General features: G+C 34.7%; 1 protein-coding gene and 1 pseudogene across 1 annotated transcript; one reads left to right on the forward strand and one right to left on the reverse strand.

The window, feature by feature from the left end:
• Nucleotides 1-8,615: 8,615 nt before the first annotated feature.
• LOC144254278 (olfactory receptor 52N4-like) lies at nucleotides 8,616-12,993 on the reverse strand (annotated as a pseudogene).
• A 6,488-nt stretch (nucleotides 12,994-19,481) lies between these two features.
• Nucleotides 19,482-20,441, forward strand: LOC113177654 (olfactory receptor 56B1-like). The gene has a single exon (XM_026382208.1). The coding sequence runs from the start codon at nucleotides 19,482-19,484 to the stop codon at nucleotides 20,439-20,441; it is 960 nt and encodes a 319-aa protein (XP_026237993.1).
• Nucleotides 20,442-22,019: the final 1,578 nt, after the last annotated feature.

Below are 22,019 nucleotides of genomic sequence, written 5' to 3' on the forward strand. Positions count from 1 at the left end.
CCTCCTAATTCTTGAGCCACCATTTAGAGAACATCTGATCTAAGGCTCCCATGGCCTTTGGGGCAGTGATTTCTCCAATGGCCACTCTGCCACATTAAATAAAAAAGAATATTTGTGGTCCTTCCCTTATTTGAGCAATCATTCTTCCAATGCCCTGGTTGTTTGCACAATAAAAAATGTCTTTAGGGGATCCAGGATTCTGAAGAGAAAAGGAGTAAACCCTGAGAGACACAGCCAATAATTGCTCCTGTGTCTTATCCCTCTTTATCTCCTTTCACTGATACCTGAAATTTTCTCCAGGTCTCAGTTATAAAAACCTGGAAGACTACCTGGAGTAGATCATTTCAAGAAGTCCCAGTGCCTGTTGCCAATTTTTAAATGTCATCTAATAGTTGGTTTCCCATTTATAAAACAAATTAAATCAGAATTGAGCCCCTAAGGGCTCCCCCAGTAATACTTATGAATAAGAATAATGAATGTATGAAGGCATCCCTCCCATTTATTCCATTTTAAACCCAGAACTAGGAGGTATCCCTACATAGTTCCTGAGAACTCATTCTATCATAATAATCCAAGTTCCACAACTCAAGACTTATTTGTTGAAAGCTTTATTATTCAAGTTTATTATTTACACTAAGAAACATCTTCAATATCTTTATAACAGAAAATTGATATAACCTGAGAAAGGGACCCTCAATTATTTTGTACAGAATTTTAGGAGTAGGATAAACCTGATGTTGAAATGTGAAGATTTGGGGTCACTATGTTGGAAACATAGCAAGTCTGAAAATAACAATGGAATAAATGCCATAAGAAAGAACAAGGGTTGTGATGCCATTTAGCTTTTTCTTTAAATGAGAGACATGAGGGAACATAGTGGCCATGCAGGGTTGCTATACAGTTACAACAAAAACTAAACTTTTGGGGAAGGGAAGAATACAAAACTAAGAAAAGATTTATCAGCTTTGAGATATCTTAAACTCTCTAGTGCCCAGTGAGTTGATTTATGAGTAGAAAATGTTAGTGATTTGATTACCCTCCCAATTCTTGATTCTCTTAAAGGATATGTTCTAATGCCCTTCCTGATGTGAGTCAGGTATATGCCATAACAGAAAATTGATATAACCTGAGAAAGGGACCCTCAAACAACAGGCACAATCATAGAGACATTGTCATTGCCACTGCAGTGACCTTAGTAACCTTTCTGAAAAAGATGCCACAAACACACAAACACATGCACACCCACAAGAAGAGAGCATAAGTGTGCCAACCAGAAAATCCATGGTGCTTATGTAGTTATTTACTGCAAGAAAAGTGGAACAAGTTCAACCAGCTGACACAAGGCAGACAGAATATGGGTGAGAGATGGAGAAAATTTGTACAAAGGAAATATTACATATAGAAGTCCAAAGCAGAAGATATTGGAAGCTAAATTAGATACCATCTCCACTAAAGCTGGGAGATGAAGAAGGTGAAATTCAAAAGCCTGTCCTGTAGATGGCGGTATTGATCCAAGCCATGGCACTACATTTGCTGTTACAGGAGAGTGGGGAATTGAAGTTCCAAAGCTCAGTTCTTGTGTTCTGACAAAATGACAATAAGAATTAATGTTAAGAATAAAAAATAATAATAAAGTCAGAAATTAAAATCCAAAAAGAAAATTTGGTTATGAGTAAAAGTGTAGTGAAAAGAAAATACAGCTCAAGCTAAGAAAGTGGGTTGTCTCTGAGCAAAGATTGATAAAGAAAACTAAGCTACTTTCAAATTTATTGCTGTTTGATATTTACCTTGAGAACTGAGTCCACCTTGTGCAGTTTTGGCCAATCAGACTGTTTAACTCCTTCATGTTGGGTAGGGATGTTTTTGAGCCTCCTTGGACATCTCCAGAACTGTCATAGTGATTATCTTATTCAGGAAGGCTTCGTCTACAAGGCAATTCTATGTTAATGTAGGTGCTTGAATAAAAAACTCATCTTAGTACACTTGTGCTACTAAAGAATATTTCCTTCTAGTATACACTGAGAAACAATAGCTATAAATCCTTACTTTATAAGGATACCAGTAGACCTTGTTAGGAGTTTATCCCATTTATCTTTCCTTCTTGATGTATTTCTTCATTGATTCCCTTTGTTTTTCATGTTTATTTTCAAGGTTAGCACACCTGTTCTTGATCAACAAATTCCTTGATTGCTCATGAAGAGTAACAAATAAACCCTGTGATCCTGCTATACTCTTAGTTCACATTCCATTGCTCATTACCCGTACCTAAAGAACTTAATGTGAGTTTCTTATCTTTCAGGTTAAAGTGTTCTGAGTTGTAATCTGTGGGGGGTTTTATGACAATAAACTTTTCAATATTTATTTTCATATTTTTATAACTTGGTTTCATTTTATTCTTTCATAAATGCATAATAAATTCATTTTTATATGGTGTAAGTGAAGTTCATTTATTTCCATATGAATCTCAATTTATCAGTGATAGCTATTGAAAAGATTTCTTTTGTTCTTTGAATCCCCCTCACCTAAATACAATAAACAATTGATTATATTTATGTGGGTCTATTTGGGGACTTCTGTTACATTGATCTATTTGTCTTTTTTACACCAATATAACACTTTTGATTATTGTAACTTCATCAAAGTCTTTATGTTAGTCTAAATCCTCCAATTTCATTCAACTTTTTAAGTTCATTTGTGCTATTTTTGGTACTTTGTATCTCTGTATGAATTATGCAATCAACTTGTAACATTCTAAGGCTGCTTCCTAGAATTTTGATTTGAATTGCATTGAATCTACAGATAAGCAATGATCAGATAGATATCTGAAGAATGTTGAAAGTTTAAAGATGAAATTTCTCACTACTAAAGTTGCCATAGTTTATCTTAGCAGTATTTTAAAATTTCACTATATAAATTTTATTAATTTATTACAAAATATCTTATGATGCTATTAAGAACATTTAATGTATCCAATCATTTGCTCATTGACTACAAATGCAATTGATTGTTAACTGTAGACCTTCTATACTGTTAACTTGTTAAGATCATTTATTGATTCTAACAGTTTCTGAGTATTTTCTACAATATTATATGCAAATAAATATATTTTAGTTTTATGCCTTTCATTTATCTTTTACACTGTGTAGATTCTTCAGTACAACATCAAACAGAAAGTGGTACAAAGGGCTTCCTTACCTGCTTGTTACTATAGAAGAAAAGCATTGGTTGTATTACCAAGAAGTGAATATTAGATGTGTGGTTTTTAATTGCCATTTATTGGGTTGTGGAAGAATGATTCTGTTGCCACTTCTAGGAGGTTTTTGCTTGTCTGCTTGTTTTCTTGCTTTAGTTAGCAGTGGTGTTTTAATTTTTATTAACTTATCTTTCTGCCTTTTTTGAAATGATCATATTAAGCTCTTATTATTCCATTAATGTGGTTAATTGGTTTACTTTCTAATTGTAATCAGCTTTATGTTCTTGGAACAAAAATGAAAAGGTCATTTTATGAATTGCTATATGTGACTTATAAAATATTTTATTGAGAATAATTTCTTCCATATTTATGAAACAATGATTTAGTTCATCTTAGTTCAGTGTAATTGGTCTCATGAAATGTGATAAAAAGTATCTTCTATTTTCTGAGAGTTTGGTGAGATTTGTAGTAATAATTTCTTAACTTGAAAGAGTGATCAATGAAATCATTAAAAACCTTTTTGATTATGCCTTCTATTTCTATTTAATTTAAATATTTATTTTCTCTTTTTTGCATTAGTTATTATAGTTCATGCTTGTCAATGAATTTCCCCACTTAATCTAATTTGAAGTATTTGTTGACAAAGCTTAAGATATTCCATGTTAAACATTTTGATATGTGTAAGATTCATTGTGATGTCTCTTCTTTCATCTCAGAATCTGGCATTTGGGAGGTTTTTCTTTCAGTATTTTTTTTCCTATTTTTAAAATAATTTTCCACCACTGATCTGTATTTTTATCTACCACCCCAAGTTTGCTGAAATATTTTTAGAGATGGCATTTAATCTACAAATATATTTGTGAGAAAATGGCATATTAAAAATTTTGGTTCCTATGAAGAGGAAGCCTAGAAAATCTTTCTCCTAGAAAGGAGAAAATCTTTGCCACCTGTACCTCAGATACAGCATTAATCTCCAGGATATACAAAGAACTCAAAAATCTTAACACCAAATAACCCAATTAATAAACAGACAAAGGAACTGAACAGACACTTTACAAAAGAAATATGTTTGGTCAACAAATATATAAAAAATGTTCAATATCACTAACAGAGCAATGTAAATCAAAACTACACAGATTTTATCTCACTCCAGTCAGAATGGCAATTATCAAGAATACAATAACAATAAATATTGGTGAGGATGAGGGGGTAAAAGTACACTCATACATTGCTTGTGGGACTGCAAATTGGTGCAAATACTATGGAAAGCGGTTTGTAGATTCCTCAGAAAACTTGAGATGGAACCATCATTAGATCTGGTTATCCCCTTCCTAGGTTTATATCCATAGGACTTAAAATCAGCCACCTCAATGAATATAGCAGCTCAATTCACTATAACTAAACTTTAGAACAAATCTATGTGTCCTTCAACAGATAAATGAATAAAGAAACTGTGCTACATATACACAAGAAAATATTACTCAGCCTTAAATAAGAATGAAATTATGGATTTGCAGGTAAATGAATGAAACTGGAGAATATCATGCTAAGAAAAATAAACTAATCCCCAAAACCAAAGATCAAATGTTCACTCTGATATGCCAATGCTGACTCACAACAGGCAGTGGGGAGAGAGTGGAGGTTCACAAGATTGGACAGGGGATGTAGGGGGATAGGAGGGAAAATGGGATGAGAAAGACAGTAGAATAAATTGGACATGACTTTTCTATATTCATAGATAAATACAAAACTAGTGTAATTTCATATCATATAAAACCACAAAAATGGGAAGTTCTACTCCATGTATGTATGATATGTCAAATACATTTTTTGTTATGTATAATAACTAAAAAGAACAGATAAAAAATTTAAATGGAAATTATATCCCTAGCACTGAAAAAGAAAAAAAAAACTAATTTGATTATATAACAACAACCATAGGACCTGTATATTTTAACTATATCCACCCCCACACACACATTTTTAATTCTTAATGTCACAGTTACATCCTTTTATATTGTACATTTCTTAATGGAGGATTATATATAATATTATTATTATTAATGCTTTTGTATTTTCCCCTTCATATTAAATATATAATTGATTTTAAAAAATATTGGTTCTTCCAATGCACAAACATGTCATATCTCTGTATTAGTTATGTTCTATTCTATTACCTTGGGTCTCTTTTATAATGTTGAATGATGGGGCATCAGTTGACTGCTTTTTTTTAATCATTATTCTCAAGGAGAAATATTTTACTATTTATATTTTTAATTACAAAATTAGTTATAGATTTTTTTAAATGCATAGCCTTTATCAGGTTAATAATGCTCCCTTCTGATTCAATAATCAGTAATTATCATCCTATACTCTAAATAACATACTATAGTATTATCTCTCAGTTATTGTTTATATGGATAAATATTTATTTTATCTTCCTTTTTAAATGATGTTTTATTTGGATATATAATGCCAACTGACAGAATTTTTCCTCAACATTTCAAAAATTGAGTTTAATTTTCTTGCTCCATACTTTGTGTTAAAAATTGTTGACCACCACTTAAAAGCTATTCCACTATCAATAATATTCATAGATTGTGACCCTGCAAGCCCACTCCTGTATATATTATAAATAAAATGTCTCCAACTTCACAATAGAATGTGTGTGTGCCTGCACAAGCGCATCTGTGGGCAAGATGTTCATCATCTTATCATTAATGGTGATAGACTGACAAAACATAGTTTTTTTATAATCTGTGAGTGGTTAAAAAATTATTCCTGCTGACATATTATGAGAATCTCTGAAATAACCAAATGCAAGAAGTAAAGTACAGATAATAACTTAAATGCATTAAGAAAACAATTGAGTTGAAAGTGAGCCACATATCATTGTACAAACAATGGATATTAGCTATAAAACAAGTATTTAGAAAGACAGTCCATAGTCATGCATCTTAAAACATGAATATGGACTGACTGAGTTTTCTAATAGTATCCGAAGAGGAATATGGCCTTATGTTGTGGCACTTGCCTGTAATCCCAGTGAGCCTGCAGGCTGAGGCAAAAAACTTGTGAATTCAAAGTCATACTCAGCAATTTAGAAGGCCCTAAGCAACTCAGCAAGAACCTGTCTCTAAGGAAAATATTAAAAGAGGTTGGACATGTGGATCAGTGGTTAAGCAGCCTTGAGTTCAATCCCCAATACCAAAACAAACAAACAAACAAAACAAAACAAAAAAGAAAAGAAACATGGATTCTTGCAAGTTGGACAAAAAAATTAGCTCTTTAATTCTCTATGGTATGTTGACATTGTTATGGGATGACTATTACTTTTGGTCTCTCACCTACATGATAATTTATTAGGACCTTGAATAGTATACAGAAAATATTCAAGTAATTCACTTAATTTCATTTTTAGCTCAAATGTATAAAAGTAACCATCACTTCTCATGCTCATAAGCCTTAACCTATCAAAATATATGTATTAAAATTATTCATAAATTTGTAATAATTTTACTTATTCCTTCAGAATGTGCATTTTGTTAAAGCTTTCTGAAAGAAAGTTGACAAACTGTTAGTTCAGAAGGACAAAAAACTGTGCACATGGCTCAGGCTGGGAGTGACCTAATCAGATACCAGTCACCATATTTTGTCATAAGAGGTTCAGTCACCTCCACTTCATTATAGGACTGATTTTGGAGTACAATTTCTGGTTCCATCTTTAAGAAGTTGTTGGGAAAACTGAAGATTTGGGGAGTAATGAGAAAATACTGTGCATGTTTTCGATAGTTAAATCACAGTTATTAAACCAGAAACTCCATTTCCTATTTGAAAATAGCAGTTTGGATCATCTGGCCCAAGATCATTAATTTCATAAGATTCAATTTTGCAGATGATTGCTCCAGCATCCAATTTGTTCTTTTCATTTTTCTTTCCTTCCTTTCATTCTTCCTTTCTTCTCTTTCTTCCCTCCTGCCACAATGGGCAAAAGGTGCGACTTATGCAGTCCACGGGGAGAAATAAAGAATGTCCACTTGCTTCTGCCCCTTTCAATGCTTTATTTACTCAAATTACTCTGTACAATTTTACTCTATAGGTTCTTAATCTAGAAAATTACAGTCCTTAATGCTAGGCTCTGCAATAGACATAATCCATTCATAGCAAACAATTCTAGATTAATTAATTCATAGCAAACAATTCTAGATTAATTAATTCTAAGTACTGCAAACACACTTAATCATGACAGACAAATGACAGACATTCCCCCTGAATGCTGAGTTGTGTCAGATCAAAAGTCTCAAGCCTTAGGCTTTAAGTCCAGCAGATGCACACTCACTCAAACCATGGTGATCAGGTCAAGAACCAAGGCAGGCTTCTCCTGGGGTGGAGCAGAGGGCTGTTTGAGGAGTGGGTCGTAGGGAGAAGTTGTGGCTTTCACCAGGGTTAAGATGTGGCTGTAGAGTTTGAAAGCAGTGAGGACCATGCAGAGGATCAGGCAAATGATGACAAATGATGGGATGTCAGTCCAGGTCCTCATCAGGCTCTCCAGCTTGTGTACATCAGTATTAGCTGGCTGAATTATCTGTTCATTCGCTCTATGATTTATACTAAATTTGGGAGCTTTTGACTCCACTTCACTTCAATCTTATCATTAACCACTGGATTTCTCATTGACATCATTTACCCTGGGGTTAAAACGTCTGGTCTGATGGTTCCCACCCTGATCTTTTCACCTTTCCCTCTTATCCAGTGAGGACAGCCTGCCAGAGGCTGCACTGTGAGTTTGTCAAGGGTGGAAAGAAGTGACACATTTGTGCCTGAGGGCCATACCAGAGGGCTCCCTGAGGCATGCCTGGTGAGACTGCTGGTTTCAAACTGGAGTTTTTAAAATGGAGTTGCTTAGGCTCAGGCCTAAGGCCATCCTCACACCTCCTTCCCTCCATTCCTCCTTTTCTCTTTCTTTCATGGAAAATAATGTAGATGAAACTTGAATATAAAAAGTATATTTTTAATAAAATTCCTATTGAGGATGATTGGCATGCCAATGATTTCTGTATTAATGGCTCATGCATCATATTCACTTGACACAAGCAGGTAACTATTTCTGGAATTGTTTCTGCCTAACCCATACAAGTATATATATATATTTTTTTTTTAGAGAGAGAGAGAGAGAGAGAAAGAGAGAATTTTTTTTTAATATTTATTTTTCAGTTCTCGGAGGACACAACATCTTTTTTGGTATGTGGTGCCGAGGATCGAACCCGGGTCGCACGCATGCCACCGCCTGAGCCACATCCCCAGCCCACAAGTATATTTTTTTATCCCACCCCATATAAATATTTTCCCCATATGTCATGAAATTTGATTTCCTTGAGACCTGAAAGAGTTCTTACAACACAATCTCATATACTCTTGATTTTCACCCCACAGGCAAAATGTTCATTGTGAGGGTCAAAAGCAGAGAAACATTGGGTACAATAATGTGGCAAGATGGATGAATCTTGGGGCTCTCAAAATGATGGATAAAAAAAAGAGAAGAACACTGGGATGTGGAAAGGAACAATAGCACAGATATGGGCAGTGCGGTTGCTGAAGGCCTTCTGTTGAGCATGTCCTGAAAAGAGGCTGATTGCTGCAGGGAGGATCATGGTGTCGGAGACTGAGATGAACAAGATGTCAAAGGCTCAAAACAAGAGGATCAATATGAGACTGTAGATAGTATTGAATTTGGTATTGCCACAGGATAACCTGATTATTGACATATGTTTGCACTAAGTATGAAAAATAATACTGCTTCTGCAGTAGGGCAAGTTTTTGATGAAAAAAGTGAATGAAATTATAAGCAATAACCTCTGAGAAAGGTGAAGACCATGGCCTTTGCAATAATTAGACTGGTGAGCATGATTGAGTATAACACAGAAGGTAGTAGAAGGCCATTCAGCAGTCCAGGGCCATAAGCATAACCAGAATCCATCCCTGTGAAGGTGGGGACAAGGGACATCTGGACCATTTATCCAAGCTTACTTCTTTGAGATGGAACCAGAATACAATGAGGGCTTTAGAAATTGTACTAGAGAATATGACAAGGTCTGTTAGAGAGATCATAGCCCAGGGTAGTACATGGACCTGTGCAGGGAGTCCTCAAAGTGTATGATGTAGAGGAGTCGACAATTCCCAATCATAGCCACAACATACGTGAAGCAGAAAGGGAAGGAAATCCACATGTGCCTGTCCTCTGGTTCTGGCATCTCATGAAGAATGAATGAGGCAGGCCAGTGCAGTGGTCCACACCTGCAATCCCAGAGACTTAAGAGGCTGAGGCAAGAGGAGCACAAGTTCGAGGCCAGTCTCAGCAACATAGCAAGGCCCTAAGCAACTTAGAAAGACCCTGTCTCAAAATAAAAAATGAAAAGGGCTGGGGATGTGGCTCAGTGGTAAAGCACCTCTGGGTTCAAACCCCTAGTACCAAAGAGGATGGGAGAAAATGAATGAGACAAGCTTTCGAGAGAGAAGATAGCAGATTAGAGAAAGGACACACTTCCCAGAAGTTTCTTAGCACCAGATTTTTAGAAAACGGGAAGACTGCTCCTCTGTGGGATGGGTGACTAAGGAAACTCACTGAAAATTAGTGCTGGACAACAAAAGAAACCATATAAACACAGCTAGTCAGAAAATTCAAACAGAGCATAAGAAATAATATGTTAGCGATATGCCAGTCACGACTGCTGAGAAGAAGGGGTAATGCAGGCAGAGAGAAAGGAAGGCACAGTGGACAAAAAAAAAAAAGAAAGAAAAAAATTAAAAATTAAAAACAATTGGCCTTGGGAAACTAATAGAATAGAGAAGGAGGCTCATCTTAATAGATCCAGAGTTGGTAGGAGAAGTGGCTGCATGGAAACGAACCAAAGCACACAAGTCCAGCAGTAAATAGTTTGACCAGGACCAGGGTCACCATCTCAGGAACAATTCATAAATGCTGTGTAGCAGTGAGTAGAGACAGGAGGTCAGGAATTCATAAAAGAATTTTCCAGTGAAACCAGGAGTTGCCTACTGTGACCTTCAAAATGTGCCCAAACCAGAGAAAACTGTACCAGAAACTGCATACTGTCTCTGAATACCAAGGAGAAAGAACTCCCTTTCCTGCTGGTACCCCATAAGAGATATTGGGAAGATTCCAATGATAGCCACATGGGAATATCCGCACTCCAGGGATGATACCTGGTAATGATACCTGTACTGGTATTTGTAATAGTGAATGTGAAACCTTGATGGTTTAGTCCTTCCTTGTACTCTAAAAGTAGATTTTACTGGAGACCCCTGAGACTCAGATGTCTGGCTGAGATCAACACTTCCCAACAACAGGGGTCATAGATCAAATCTCAAATACACAGCAACAGAGTTCCAAAGGTCAGTCAAGACTAAACCCAACTACTAGAACTTCCATTTAGGACTATGCACCATCCCTGCCACATGAATACACAATTTGTCAGCACTCCTGTAGTTCTTCCTACCCACACTGGGAAACAGGAGGCTGAGAACTACTACAACCAGCTTTGGCTCCTAGTCACTATAACTGGAAGCAGTTTAGAAACATAAAGATGTTAGACTTCTCACCCACCAGCCCTTTAACCAAGAGCTGCAGAGTCTAAAAATAAATATGAAGTATCAAAATTCATCCTTGCCAGCCATTTTGACTAGCTCAATTAAAATGAATCGTTATTTCTAATTAAGATTTTTTTTCTCTTCCGTGGGTTCAATCTCTAACAGCACACACAATCTCTTTTTCTTTTCTATTTTGCATTTTCTCCACATTCGCTCCCATTTTGAATTTTTTACATATTTAAATCTTTTTATTTTTTAAATATAATTTTATTATATTTTATAATTTTCTATTCTGCAAGATTTTGTGATTGAATGTGTATGGGTGTGTGTCTTCTTATTGCACAGACTGGTTCAAAAATATATTTATTCATATATGTATCTTTCATCTTAATTGCTTTCTTCTGTATTTATTTATTATTTAGCCCTGGTTTGAGTTAGATGGGGTATAATTATATGTAGATTAACTTGTTTTGATCTTGCATTTTTGTTGTTGTTGTTCATACCTTGGTTTTTGTCCCTTTTTTGGTGCTTCTTCATGCCTTTCCCTAACTATAGCCAAGTTTTCCTGTTTCTTCTTCTTTTCCTTCATTTTGTGTTACTTTCAGTTAATTTTTTATTCCTCCTTCTTTACTGTCAACATCTGCTATCTCCTGCCTCTTTTCTATTCACTTTTTAAAATATTTAAAACTGTCTCTTACTTTCCTCCCAATTTTCTCTTCACTTTAGAAATGGTAATCCCACCATTTCATAGAATTACAATCACAATTTTGCCAAGTAACAGCACATTTCAACTCATGCACAATCAAGTCCCAGCTGAGCCACAACAATACTTCAAAAAATAAAATTGGGGAGAAGAAAAAATGCACACCATCAACAGGTCACAAGAAGAAACAAGCATCCTTACATCCCTCCTGGAAATCTACTCATACATCAAAAACAGACAAGTCCGAGAACAAAAAATACAACTACACACAAAAGAAGATGCTCATAAAAGAGGAAAGGGAATCCATCTCAATTGATGCACAGTCCAAGGCCTCTGAAACCATGAGGAAATAGGCGAACCATTTTCTGAACTCACAATCCCCCAACAAAGGATCCCACAGATATGGAGGTGAATGACATTTCAGAGAAAGATGACAAAATGATTTCTAAATTTTCAATGAACTAAAGGAAAATCTATGGAATGAATTAAAAGAACAAAAACAGAAGATGAAAAACCATTTCAATCAAGAAATAGAGATATTTAGAAGAAACAAATCAGAACTCCTGGAAATGAAAGACACAATGAATCAAATTAAAAATTTATTTGAGAGGATCACTAACAGATTAAGTTGCATACAAAGTAGAACTTCAGGTCTTGAAGACAAGGTATATGAAATTGAATATTTAATATGAAAAAAATACAAAACCAAAAACAAAAGATAATGATCAAAATATACAAGAACTCTGGGACAGCATCAAGAGAACAATCTTAAGAGAGATTGTGATAGGACAGATGAATTTACAGACAAAATGCATTAAGAAAATTTTCAGAGTAGTAACTTCTGTTACTACCCCATATCACTAATGAGATAGACATCCAAATACAGGAGACATAGAGAAACCCACATAGACAAGATCATAACAGAATCTCTCCAAGACACATCATAATCAAAATTCCTAACAGAGAAAATAAGGAAGAAATATTAAAAGATACAATATAAAATGACAGGTCATACTTAAAGAAAACCACTAAAGCTCATTTTTGACTCAACTCAGACCCTAAAATTGAGGAAGGCCTGAAATGACATATTCCAAGCTCTAAAAGAAAACAATTGCCAGTAAAGATTGCTGTATCCAGGGAAGCTCTCTTTCAAAATTGATGGGAAAACAAAAACTTTTCATGTGAAGGATAAATTAACAGAATTCAGGACCAACAAGCCAGCACTACAAAGAATACTTGAAGATAAACTACACATAGAGGAACCCCAAAATATACCCCCAAACTCCCAAAAAGACAAAGATCACTGGAAGAGTCACCAACTAAAAGAAAGAGAAGATCGAAGTTAAAAAAAATTAGAGATAAAAAGGTGATATAACCACAGACACTTCTGAAATGCAGAGGATATTTGGAATTATTTTGAAAATTTATTCTCTGATGAACTGGAAAATCTAGGAGACATTGACAAATTTCTAGACACAAATTACCTGCCCATATTGAACCAGGAAGATATAGAAAACCTAAACAGACCTTAGCAAGTAATGATTGAAACAGAAATTAAGAGCTTTTCAACAAAGATTCTACCAATACTTTGAAGAAGAAATAACACCAGTCTTCCTCAAATTGATCTGTGAAAGTAAATGATGTTCTAGAAGCATGTCAAAGAAATTTACTAGAACAGTGCTAAGAAGAGTGTGTTTTTGTTGTGTGTATGAAGGTAAGTGTGTGTGCATGTGTGCGATATCAGATTATGATTTGATGCAATAGAGGAAAAGGACTTTTTGAACTCCCAAACTGCAGTCTGTATCTCAGAGTTGTGAGTCTTTCATCTTCTACATTATTGAAATTACTCTCTCACGAATGTCGAACTTTCTTGCTGTTTTTTAGACCAAAAATTCCCTAAAAACATTAAACAAATAGTAACTCTTATTTTCTTCTACCCAGATATGTCAAAATATATCAAACCATTTACATTTGCAAATATTGTCTTATGTTGGATGACTAGTTCCATTCTTCTTACCATAGATCTTGGTATGTGAGCCATGGAAGAGAATGTGCTCTCATCTATCCAATCTCTCCCCACTGTTGCTCATCCTTTCTCTCTAGTAATTAATATCAGTCTCTATGTGTGCATCATTTTCTTCAATTATAAAACAAATCATGCTCTTGAAATTTAATTTTACTTTTTAAATGTACACTTTCATTTTTAACTGTTGAATTTGATCATATGTGTTGATTTCAGAATGTGATATTTTCATATATCTGCATATTGTAGAATGATTATATCAAGTAATTAATATATCCATCACCTTACATACAATATTTTATATTTTAACAATGAGATCATTTAAAACCTATTCTGTCAGTAATTTTCAAATAATTTCAAAAATATACAAAATACGCTTATTGACCATGATCACATTGTTGTATAACAGACCTGGAAAACTTATTTCTACTGTCTAACTGACACTTGGAACCCTATTGTCAACACCTGTACAATTTTCACACCACTCTTACCCCCAGTCTGTGGGAACTTTTCTACTTTTCACTTCAAACAGCTTTAAACCCTAAGAAATTTTGCAGCTTGGGTTTTATATTGTTTTGCTTGGGTAAATTTCCCCAAAATTTCACGTGCACCAATTTTTCTATTTTATAACTTTTGACCTACACTTTAAGTCATCCTACTATGAATTTGGTTTATGTACTAAAAAATTCAATTATTCTTTCCAAAAAAATTAGCCATAACCTCCAAGAAATGTAATCGATAATTTTTTTTCCAATCTTATTTGATTTGTGAGCAGAGTAACATTATGAATCCATTTCCTTCCTGTGTTTTCTTTCTGAATCAGTCACATCTGGGTTTCCTTTTCTCTCTCAACATCTAGGTAGATTTTAAATGTAGGAGATCACTGGCACTAGGTGCTCTTTCCCCTTCTTCTCACCATCCTCACTTGCTAGGAAATCTATGCCAATAATATTATCTCCAATGATTTCAAAATAAGATACCAATCACTTCATTTTTTGTCAGTTTGCTCTGGGCTCTCTAGAGCTACCTTTCCACTTGTCCCCATTGTTCACTTGGATGTTTCAACACAAGAAAATGAAGAAGCACAGACTGAGATAAGTGCTTTAATCAAAAGTGACTCTAATATGAAACATATAATGAAGGGAATTATATAACTTAGTCTACACTTACTCCCTTCTACAACCCATCCTTCTCCAACCACACCTAAGTATATGAATAACATCTCATTCCATCTCACTGCATATTCCAGGACCTTAGGATGATGATGATGATGATGATGATGATGATGATGATGATTATTATTATTTATCCATTCTACTCTTTTTTTCTTTTTTATTGATTTATTTTTTAAATACACAACAGCAGAATGCATTACAATTCTTATTGCACATATAGAGCAGAATTTTTCATATCTTTGTATATCTTAGGATTGTTTTTAGGTCAAAAGTTTTATTGATGTCACCCATATATGTCTTCTAAATCCATCTACCTTTACTTTTCAATTTTCACTGTCCTGCTTCATTCCAGATGTAGCCCTCATTCCCTTGGATTAATTACTCTGGCCGCTGCCTATCCAACTTATCCTAAGTCTTGTCACATTAAGAGTGGTTTCCACATTGTTTCTATGTCTGAGCTCCCTGTGAAATCTTCCAGTGGCAACATATTATTTGACATAAATTTGTCTGAAATTCTCAGACTCCTGTTTCCTCAAGCTCATCATCTCATGATCATTTCCCTCCTTATCTTGGGAGTTCCAGCCACAATTATCTTTTATTTCGTTGGCTGTGCTATGCCACCTCTGATTTTAGCATTTTTAAGTTCCTAGAATACTTTCATGCCTCACCCCTCAAACATAACAACACTGAAATTCTACTCAAGCCTTGCTCTTCAATAAAGTTGGTATTACTTCAGGAAATCCTGACAATTAGATTAATTCCCTTCATTATATGTTTCATATTAGAGTCACTTATGATTAAAGCACTTATCTTAGTCTATGATTCTTCATTGCTTTTTTATTTGGTATTCTATTCTTTCTCCCATACTAGACCATAATTTCCGGGAGAACAGTGACAATAATTTTATCGATTACTTAAAAAAAAAAAAAAAACTCCTCCATGTTCTCCAACAGTAGACCTCTCCCTCTAACTTTTTAAAAATGTTTTTTAGTTTTCAATGGGCCTTTATTCATTCATTTTTATGTGGTGCTGAGAATCAAATCCAGTGCCTTACACATGCTAAGCTAGTGTTCTACCACTGAGCCATAACCCCAGCGCTCCCTCCATTTTTGAATGAATAAAAACTTTCTTCTTTAGAAAGATTTAAACAATCATCCTTATCACAGAATTGTAATACTCTGAATTTTTATCATAAGAACAATTCAAATTTCCCACCTATCATAGGAACACATTGGTTTCATGAGTGGAACATTTTTTATTCATATAGGCTCTCATATTGCATTAATGAAAACATCTGTAAGCTAATCTCCCTGTTGCACTTTTGGGACTTAATGTCTTAGGAATTCTCTTTCTCTATGGGACTTTCTCTCCTCATGCCTCTAAAGGAGGCCTATTAACCTAAAATCACATAAGTGCTTACTACTTTCAATAAATTCATGATATTCATAATTTGTGTGTCATCTCTTTTGAGAATACATCTTGGTCTCATAATAAAGCTTTTCTCAAAATGCTCTGTTTGTCCAGTAAGGAACTGCTTCCATTGTGAAGACATCACACTGTATTTCTTCTCTTAACCACAGTAAGTTCTAAACCATATCAAGGACACATTGGCTAAATCTCAGATCATTTGATGCCTCACTTTCAACAGAACACTATTTTGATAATGTTCTTCAAACAAATTGACCTTGTTCTCTGCCCTAGCAGGATACAGAGGCTAGTAAAGCCTCTGCAAAATGGGCTAAGAGTAGAGTAAAAAAATTTTGAGGATCATGAGGCATGAGAGGAGTTACTTATCTGTAAAAGAATTTCCATATTTTTTTCAGTTTTAATAGTGTATCAACTGTTTTGATGAAGAATCACATTTTATGTCATGTTAGAATCTAATTGTTAAAAAAAGGCAAGCAATTATTTTTCTGTGAGCTCAGATTCACTCCTTCTGTTATTTGGACCACACAAATATCTACTAGGATGAAACATTTAGAATTAAGTTGGGAAAGCCAAATATAAAATTGATTTGTGATCTAGCAGTCCCACTTCTGGTTATGTACACAAAAGATTTTAAATCAGTATGTCAGAGAGAGTTCTGAACACTCATGTTCATTGCCATATTATTCACAATTTCCAAGTTATGGAATCAACCTAAGTGCCCATCAAGGAGTAAATAAAATAAAGGAGAGGTGATATATCTATACAAATATTATTCAGCCTAAATTAGGAAATTCTGCCTTTTGAGACATCAATGGAATTAAGCAAAATAAGCCAAACATAGAAAGACAAATATTGCATGTTCTCCCATATAGAATCTAAAACAATTGAACTCCTAGAAGCAAAGAATGGAGAGATGGTTACTGGAGTCTCCAGGGTGTAGAAATGGGCAGTTGATGGTCAAAGAGGATAAAGTTTCAGTTAGATGGGAGGAGTAATTCAGATTCTTAGGTTAATCTCTCAGAGTCCTGAATATAGCTTACGATTGAATACATTTCAATATCACTGAGAATAAATGTATAATATTCTAACGAAAATATTAAATACTTGAGGTTATGGGCACATTAATTCATTTAAGAATTCCATATTGTATTAAATATCATAACACACTTTGTGCCCCATAAATATGTACAACTATAATTTGTCAATATGTAGTAAAAGAAGTAAACAAAAGTACCTCAAAAGAAAGAAAATGAAAATAAATTAAAGGTAAAATGTTATGCAATATTAGGCTGTAAGGTACAAATGAAGATTTCACAAAAGTACCAGGTCTTGCACAAATGATTCCATGCCAGTGCTCTTTTGGAACTTTGATCTGAGAGATCAATATTTAGCTTTATTTCTAACCGGTTTTTGCCTCTTGCTCATTAAGTTATTCTATGGATATGTTTCAATTATTTCATTTCTTATCAAATTGCATTCATATAAAATAAAAGATGGCTTATTCCATCATTAAGGGATAACTGTTTTTCCAAACACAGAAGCTGTGTGTAATATCTGAAAGGAATTTCATCTAGTTGTGAGTGATGTTCTCTTGTAGGTGACAATTCTGCATGTAAAGTTAATTGTGTCAAAAATAAATCCATGAATCATAAAATCAAAGAGTTAACATTTTTCTTTCAAGATGGCATTTTGAAACATTGTTACATAATACTCCAGGTTTTTTCTTTGCAACCAACATGTAATAGCAATCAACATGACAAAAATATTGGGAATGAAGTGCTCTGTAAAATCAATAGCTTTGTAAAGATCAAATATTCAGGATACATTCAGATATTATGTGCCTCTGAAGTCAGCATACAAGGAAGTGAAAACCAAGATATAATACTCACTAGGTTAGAATCACACCTGAAAGTGCCCAATGAAAGTGCTTGGGTTATATTTTAATGAAAGAGTATAGGTATAAATTATTTTAAGCAGGGAAATATCAGTTTAACAAAAAGCAGATTGCAGGGAGAACTGTGAAGAAATGAGAAGCAATTGTGATGAGGCAGGTTCCAGAAGCAATTGACCTGTAGAGGAAGGTGCAAATGAGTCACATGAAGGAAGAAACTGAGGTGAGAGGCAGTTGAATGGGGAAAGTGCAACTGGTTTGCAGGATTCAGACTTGACTGGTTTCCTGACCATACAGGATAAAACAAAAAGGAAAAACAAGAGATTCTGAGGGAAGATAATGAGTCTAATTTGGAACATGATTCTGAGCATCCAGTGACCCTTTCCTCAATATGCTGGAGAAGTGATTCTTGCTTGCTCGATAGGATAAAGTTTCAATACAGTGATCATGAAGTTTCCATTATATGGAATGAGTTCTAGAGACATTCTGTAGAATTTTGTTCCTACTATTCACAACACTGTTCCATGTGCTTAAAATATTAGTAGGATAAATATCCTATTCAGTTTTCTTAACACAACAGTTTAGAAAAAAATGTAATTCTAATGTCAAATACTAACTTTTATACCTGTTTAGGACTCAACTAGGGGAAAAAAGTGCTAAGGTAGGGGTCCATCAGATGATTCTTAAGATGAAATATTTAGCTACCATGACTTCATTTCCTGTCAAGCTATTCTTTTGCAACCTCCTTAGAAATACAAAGAAGTACAAAATAGTATAAAAGGAAATATTTCTATCCCCACCCTGCAACACATTTTATTTCTGCAAATCCTTTGAAGTTTATTATAACAAATTTTGGTAGGCTATAATAAAACATCAGTGGATATCTATATCAACTTGGAATGAATAGAGTGGCTAAAAACTTCAATCACTCATAATTCCATATTAACAAGTCTAGTTATTGTTAGTTAGTAATCATTTCAGTCATGAACATTGGGAAAATATGAAAGAACAAGCACATCCACTTGCTTCCAAAATTTTTTGAAAAAAAGGAAAGAAGTTTGAGAAAAGCTAGAAAGTTGTTTATGTGGTGGTTCCAGCTTGGGGTAATTGAGTATAATACAAATGAAGATTTGAGATTCATGTTGAATTTTCCCTATATAGTTTAAGATTATAATTGTCTTTGGGGGGGGGCAGTAATGTGAACAGAACCCAGGGTCTCCTGCATGCTAGGGAAGAGCTTTGAAATTTACCTGCCTCTCAGTTAAAACAATTGTGACTTTTAAGCTTTCCTTTTTTGGATAAAATCCTGGAAATTTCTTGTGATTCATCTTAAATTACAATAAGATGAACTACAAAATTAATTTTGTTATGGACCCAGCCTGTATGACGAAAGTTCAAAAACAATGTTTAGTACTAACTATGTCCAGAGATAGCAACACTATTTTTTTTTCTCCTAGGAAAATATGTCTGCATCTTTCAAGGGCTCCAATAGCTCCAAATTCCAGGTCTCCGAGTTCATTCTGATGGGATTCCCAGGCATTCACAGCTGGCAGAACTGGCTCTCCTTGCCTTTGGTACTGCTCTATCTCTCCACAATTGGTGCAAACATCCTCATCCTCACCACCATCTACCAAGACTCTTCTCTGAAGCAGCCTATGTACCTCTTCCTGGGCATCCTCTCTGTGGTGGACATGGGCCTGGCCACCACCATCGTGCCTAAGATCCTGGCCATCTTCTGGTTTGATGCCAAGGCCATTAGCCTCCCAGAGTGCTTTGCTCAGATTTATGCCATTCACAGTTTTCTAGGCATGGAGTCTGGTGTCTTTCTCTGCATGGCTTTTGATAGATATGTAGCTATTTGTCATCCTCTTCGCTACCCATTGATTGTCACCAATTCCTTCATCACCAAAGCTACCCTGTTCATGGTGCTTAGAAATGGCTTGTTGGTCATTCCAGTGCCTGTACTTGCAGCCCAGCGTCATTATTGTTCCAGGAATGAAATTGAACACTGTCTGTGCTCTAATCTTGGAGTCACAAGCCTGGCTTGTGATGATAGGAGGCCCAATAGTATTTGTCAATTGGTTGTGGCATGGCTTATAATGGGTGGTGATCTAATTCTTATTATACTGTCCTATGCCCTGATTCTGCGCTCCATCTTTAGGCTGAACTCTGCTGAAGCTGTCTCCAAGGCTCTGAGCACTTGCAGCTCCCATCTCATCCTCATCTTCTTCTTCTACACAGCTGTTGTAGTGGTTTCAGTAACTCACCTGGCAGAGACTAAGAATGCTTTGATTCCAGTTCTACTCAACGTGCTGCACAACATTGTCCCTCCTTCCCTCAACCCTGTTGTTTATGCACTTAGAAACAGAGAACTCAGAGAAGGCTTCCAGAAGGTGTTTTGCTTATGTTTAATAAAGAAGTAAGACCCTAGAAATCTTCTCCTTGGTGTACATGAACTTTAGCTTCTTCTATACTGTATATTTGACTTCCAAAGAGAAAGGTGGAGTGAATGAATGTCTTTCAGATCCCTTTTTCATCTGTTTACCTAAATAATTGTGAACACAATTGTTTACCAAAGGGTAAGGAAAACTGTTATAATCGTTCTAAAATTGACAAAAGCTAATTGTATGTAAGAATATGGAAGAGCCGTCTGCTAAACCAATCAAATGCATTTAATAAAATCCCTAAGTGGTTATTCATATTCATTCCACAAATAAAAATAAATACAATCACAAATATATATTCACACACTCAACCTAGGAAATAAGTGACTAGGATATAAACTACTGTGGTATGATTCACATCATATTTTCAGAATATTATCAGTACCTCTTTTACATAATCTTCAAACAAGAGAAGAAATAAAGAACAATATAATTTGTCTTTCATTTCAATCTGGTCCATGATGCTTTGCCTTATACTTTAATCTTAGCTGCTTTCTTCTAGATTCAGTCTCAGAGTATGTCATAACATAGCTGGGATATTTTATAGGATATGTCTTGAAATATGAATAATAATTTGGTGTTCAGGTCTACCAATGCCAGAAACTCTATCACACCTTTTGTACTGTCAATCTCCTTTTGGTTAGATTAAAACGATGGTTCTATTGAGGTCTCAGATATAAAGAAAATAATTTAAACTGCCTTTTTTGTTAATCTGAATTGATGTTTTTGTTAGACTTGCATAGTTTTTATGCAAAGACTGATAGAGGAAACAATGTTTGATTGATTTAGGAATCCATTTATTTAATGACAATATATTTTATGATATTATGGTAATTGAATAAAATATGTGTTTAGTATTTTCATATAAGCAGGGACTTCAATGAAATAGAACAGAGATGACAGGAGTTTTCCCTTTCTTTCTGTATTGGAACATTATACTCATATATAGTAGTTGGGGTTCATTTTGACAAAACCATTATAAAAGGAAATTGATTTCAACCCCAGTTCCCCCAGAACTACCTTCCTCCTCTTATTTTCCTTCCTCTCTTCTACTGATCATTCTTTCACCCATTTACTTATTTTTGATTTGTACACTCTCCATATATATAATGGTGAAATCCCTTTGACACAATTATATGTGTATATAAGGTGATTTTGTTTAATTCATCCATATTTCTTCCCATTTCCAATCCTTCATTCTTCTCTCCCATTCTACACCTTCTCTTTCACTGGTTTTCCCTCTATTCTACTGATCTTCCTTCTATTTATTTATAGCTTTTGAAAATTAGTGATTTATAGATGCACATCAATGTGAAATTCATCATAATATTTTTAGATGTTTACAAAACGTAATTTGATCAATTTCACTCCAAAGTTCCTCTCTTTTCCTTGTCCCTTCTCCCTTGCCTTCAATTTCTTTACTCTGTTCCATTTATCCCTTTTATTTTCATGAGACCCTACCTTTATTTCCTTATTTTTCTCTAGCTTCTGCATGTGAGAAAAATGTTCAACCCTTCCCTTGTTTTTCCTGACTCTGACTTATCTCATTTAATGTGA

This window comes from Urocitellus parryii, chromosome 4, assembly GCF_045843805.1.
Source record: "Urocitellus parryii isolate mUroPar1 chromosome 4, mUroPar1.hap1, whole genome shotgun sequence".
Classification (NCBI taxonomy): domain Eukaryota; kingdom Metazoa; phylum Chordata; class Mammalia; order Rodentia; family Sciuridae; genus Urocitellus; species Urocitellus parryii.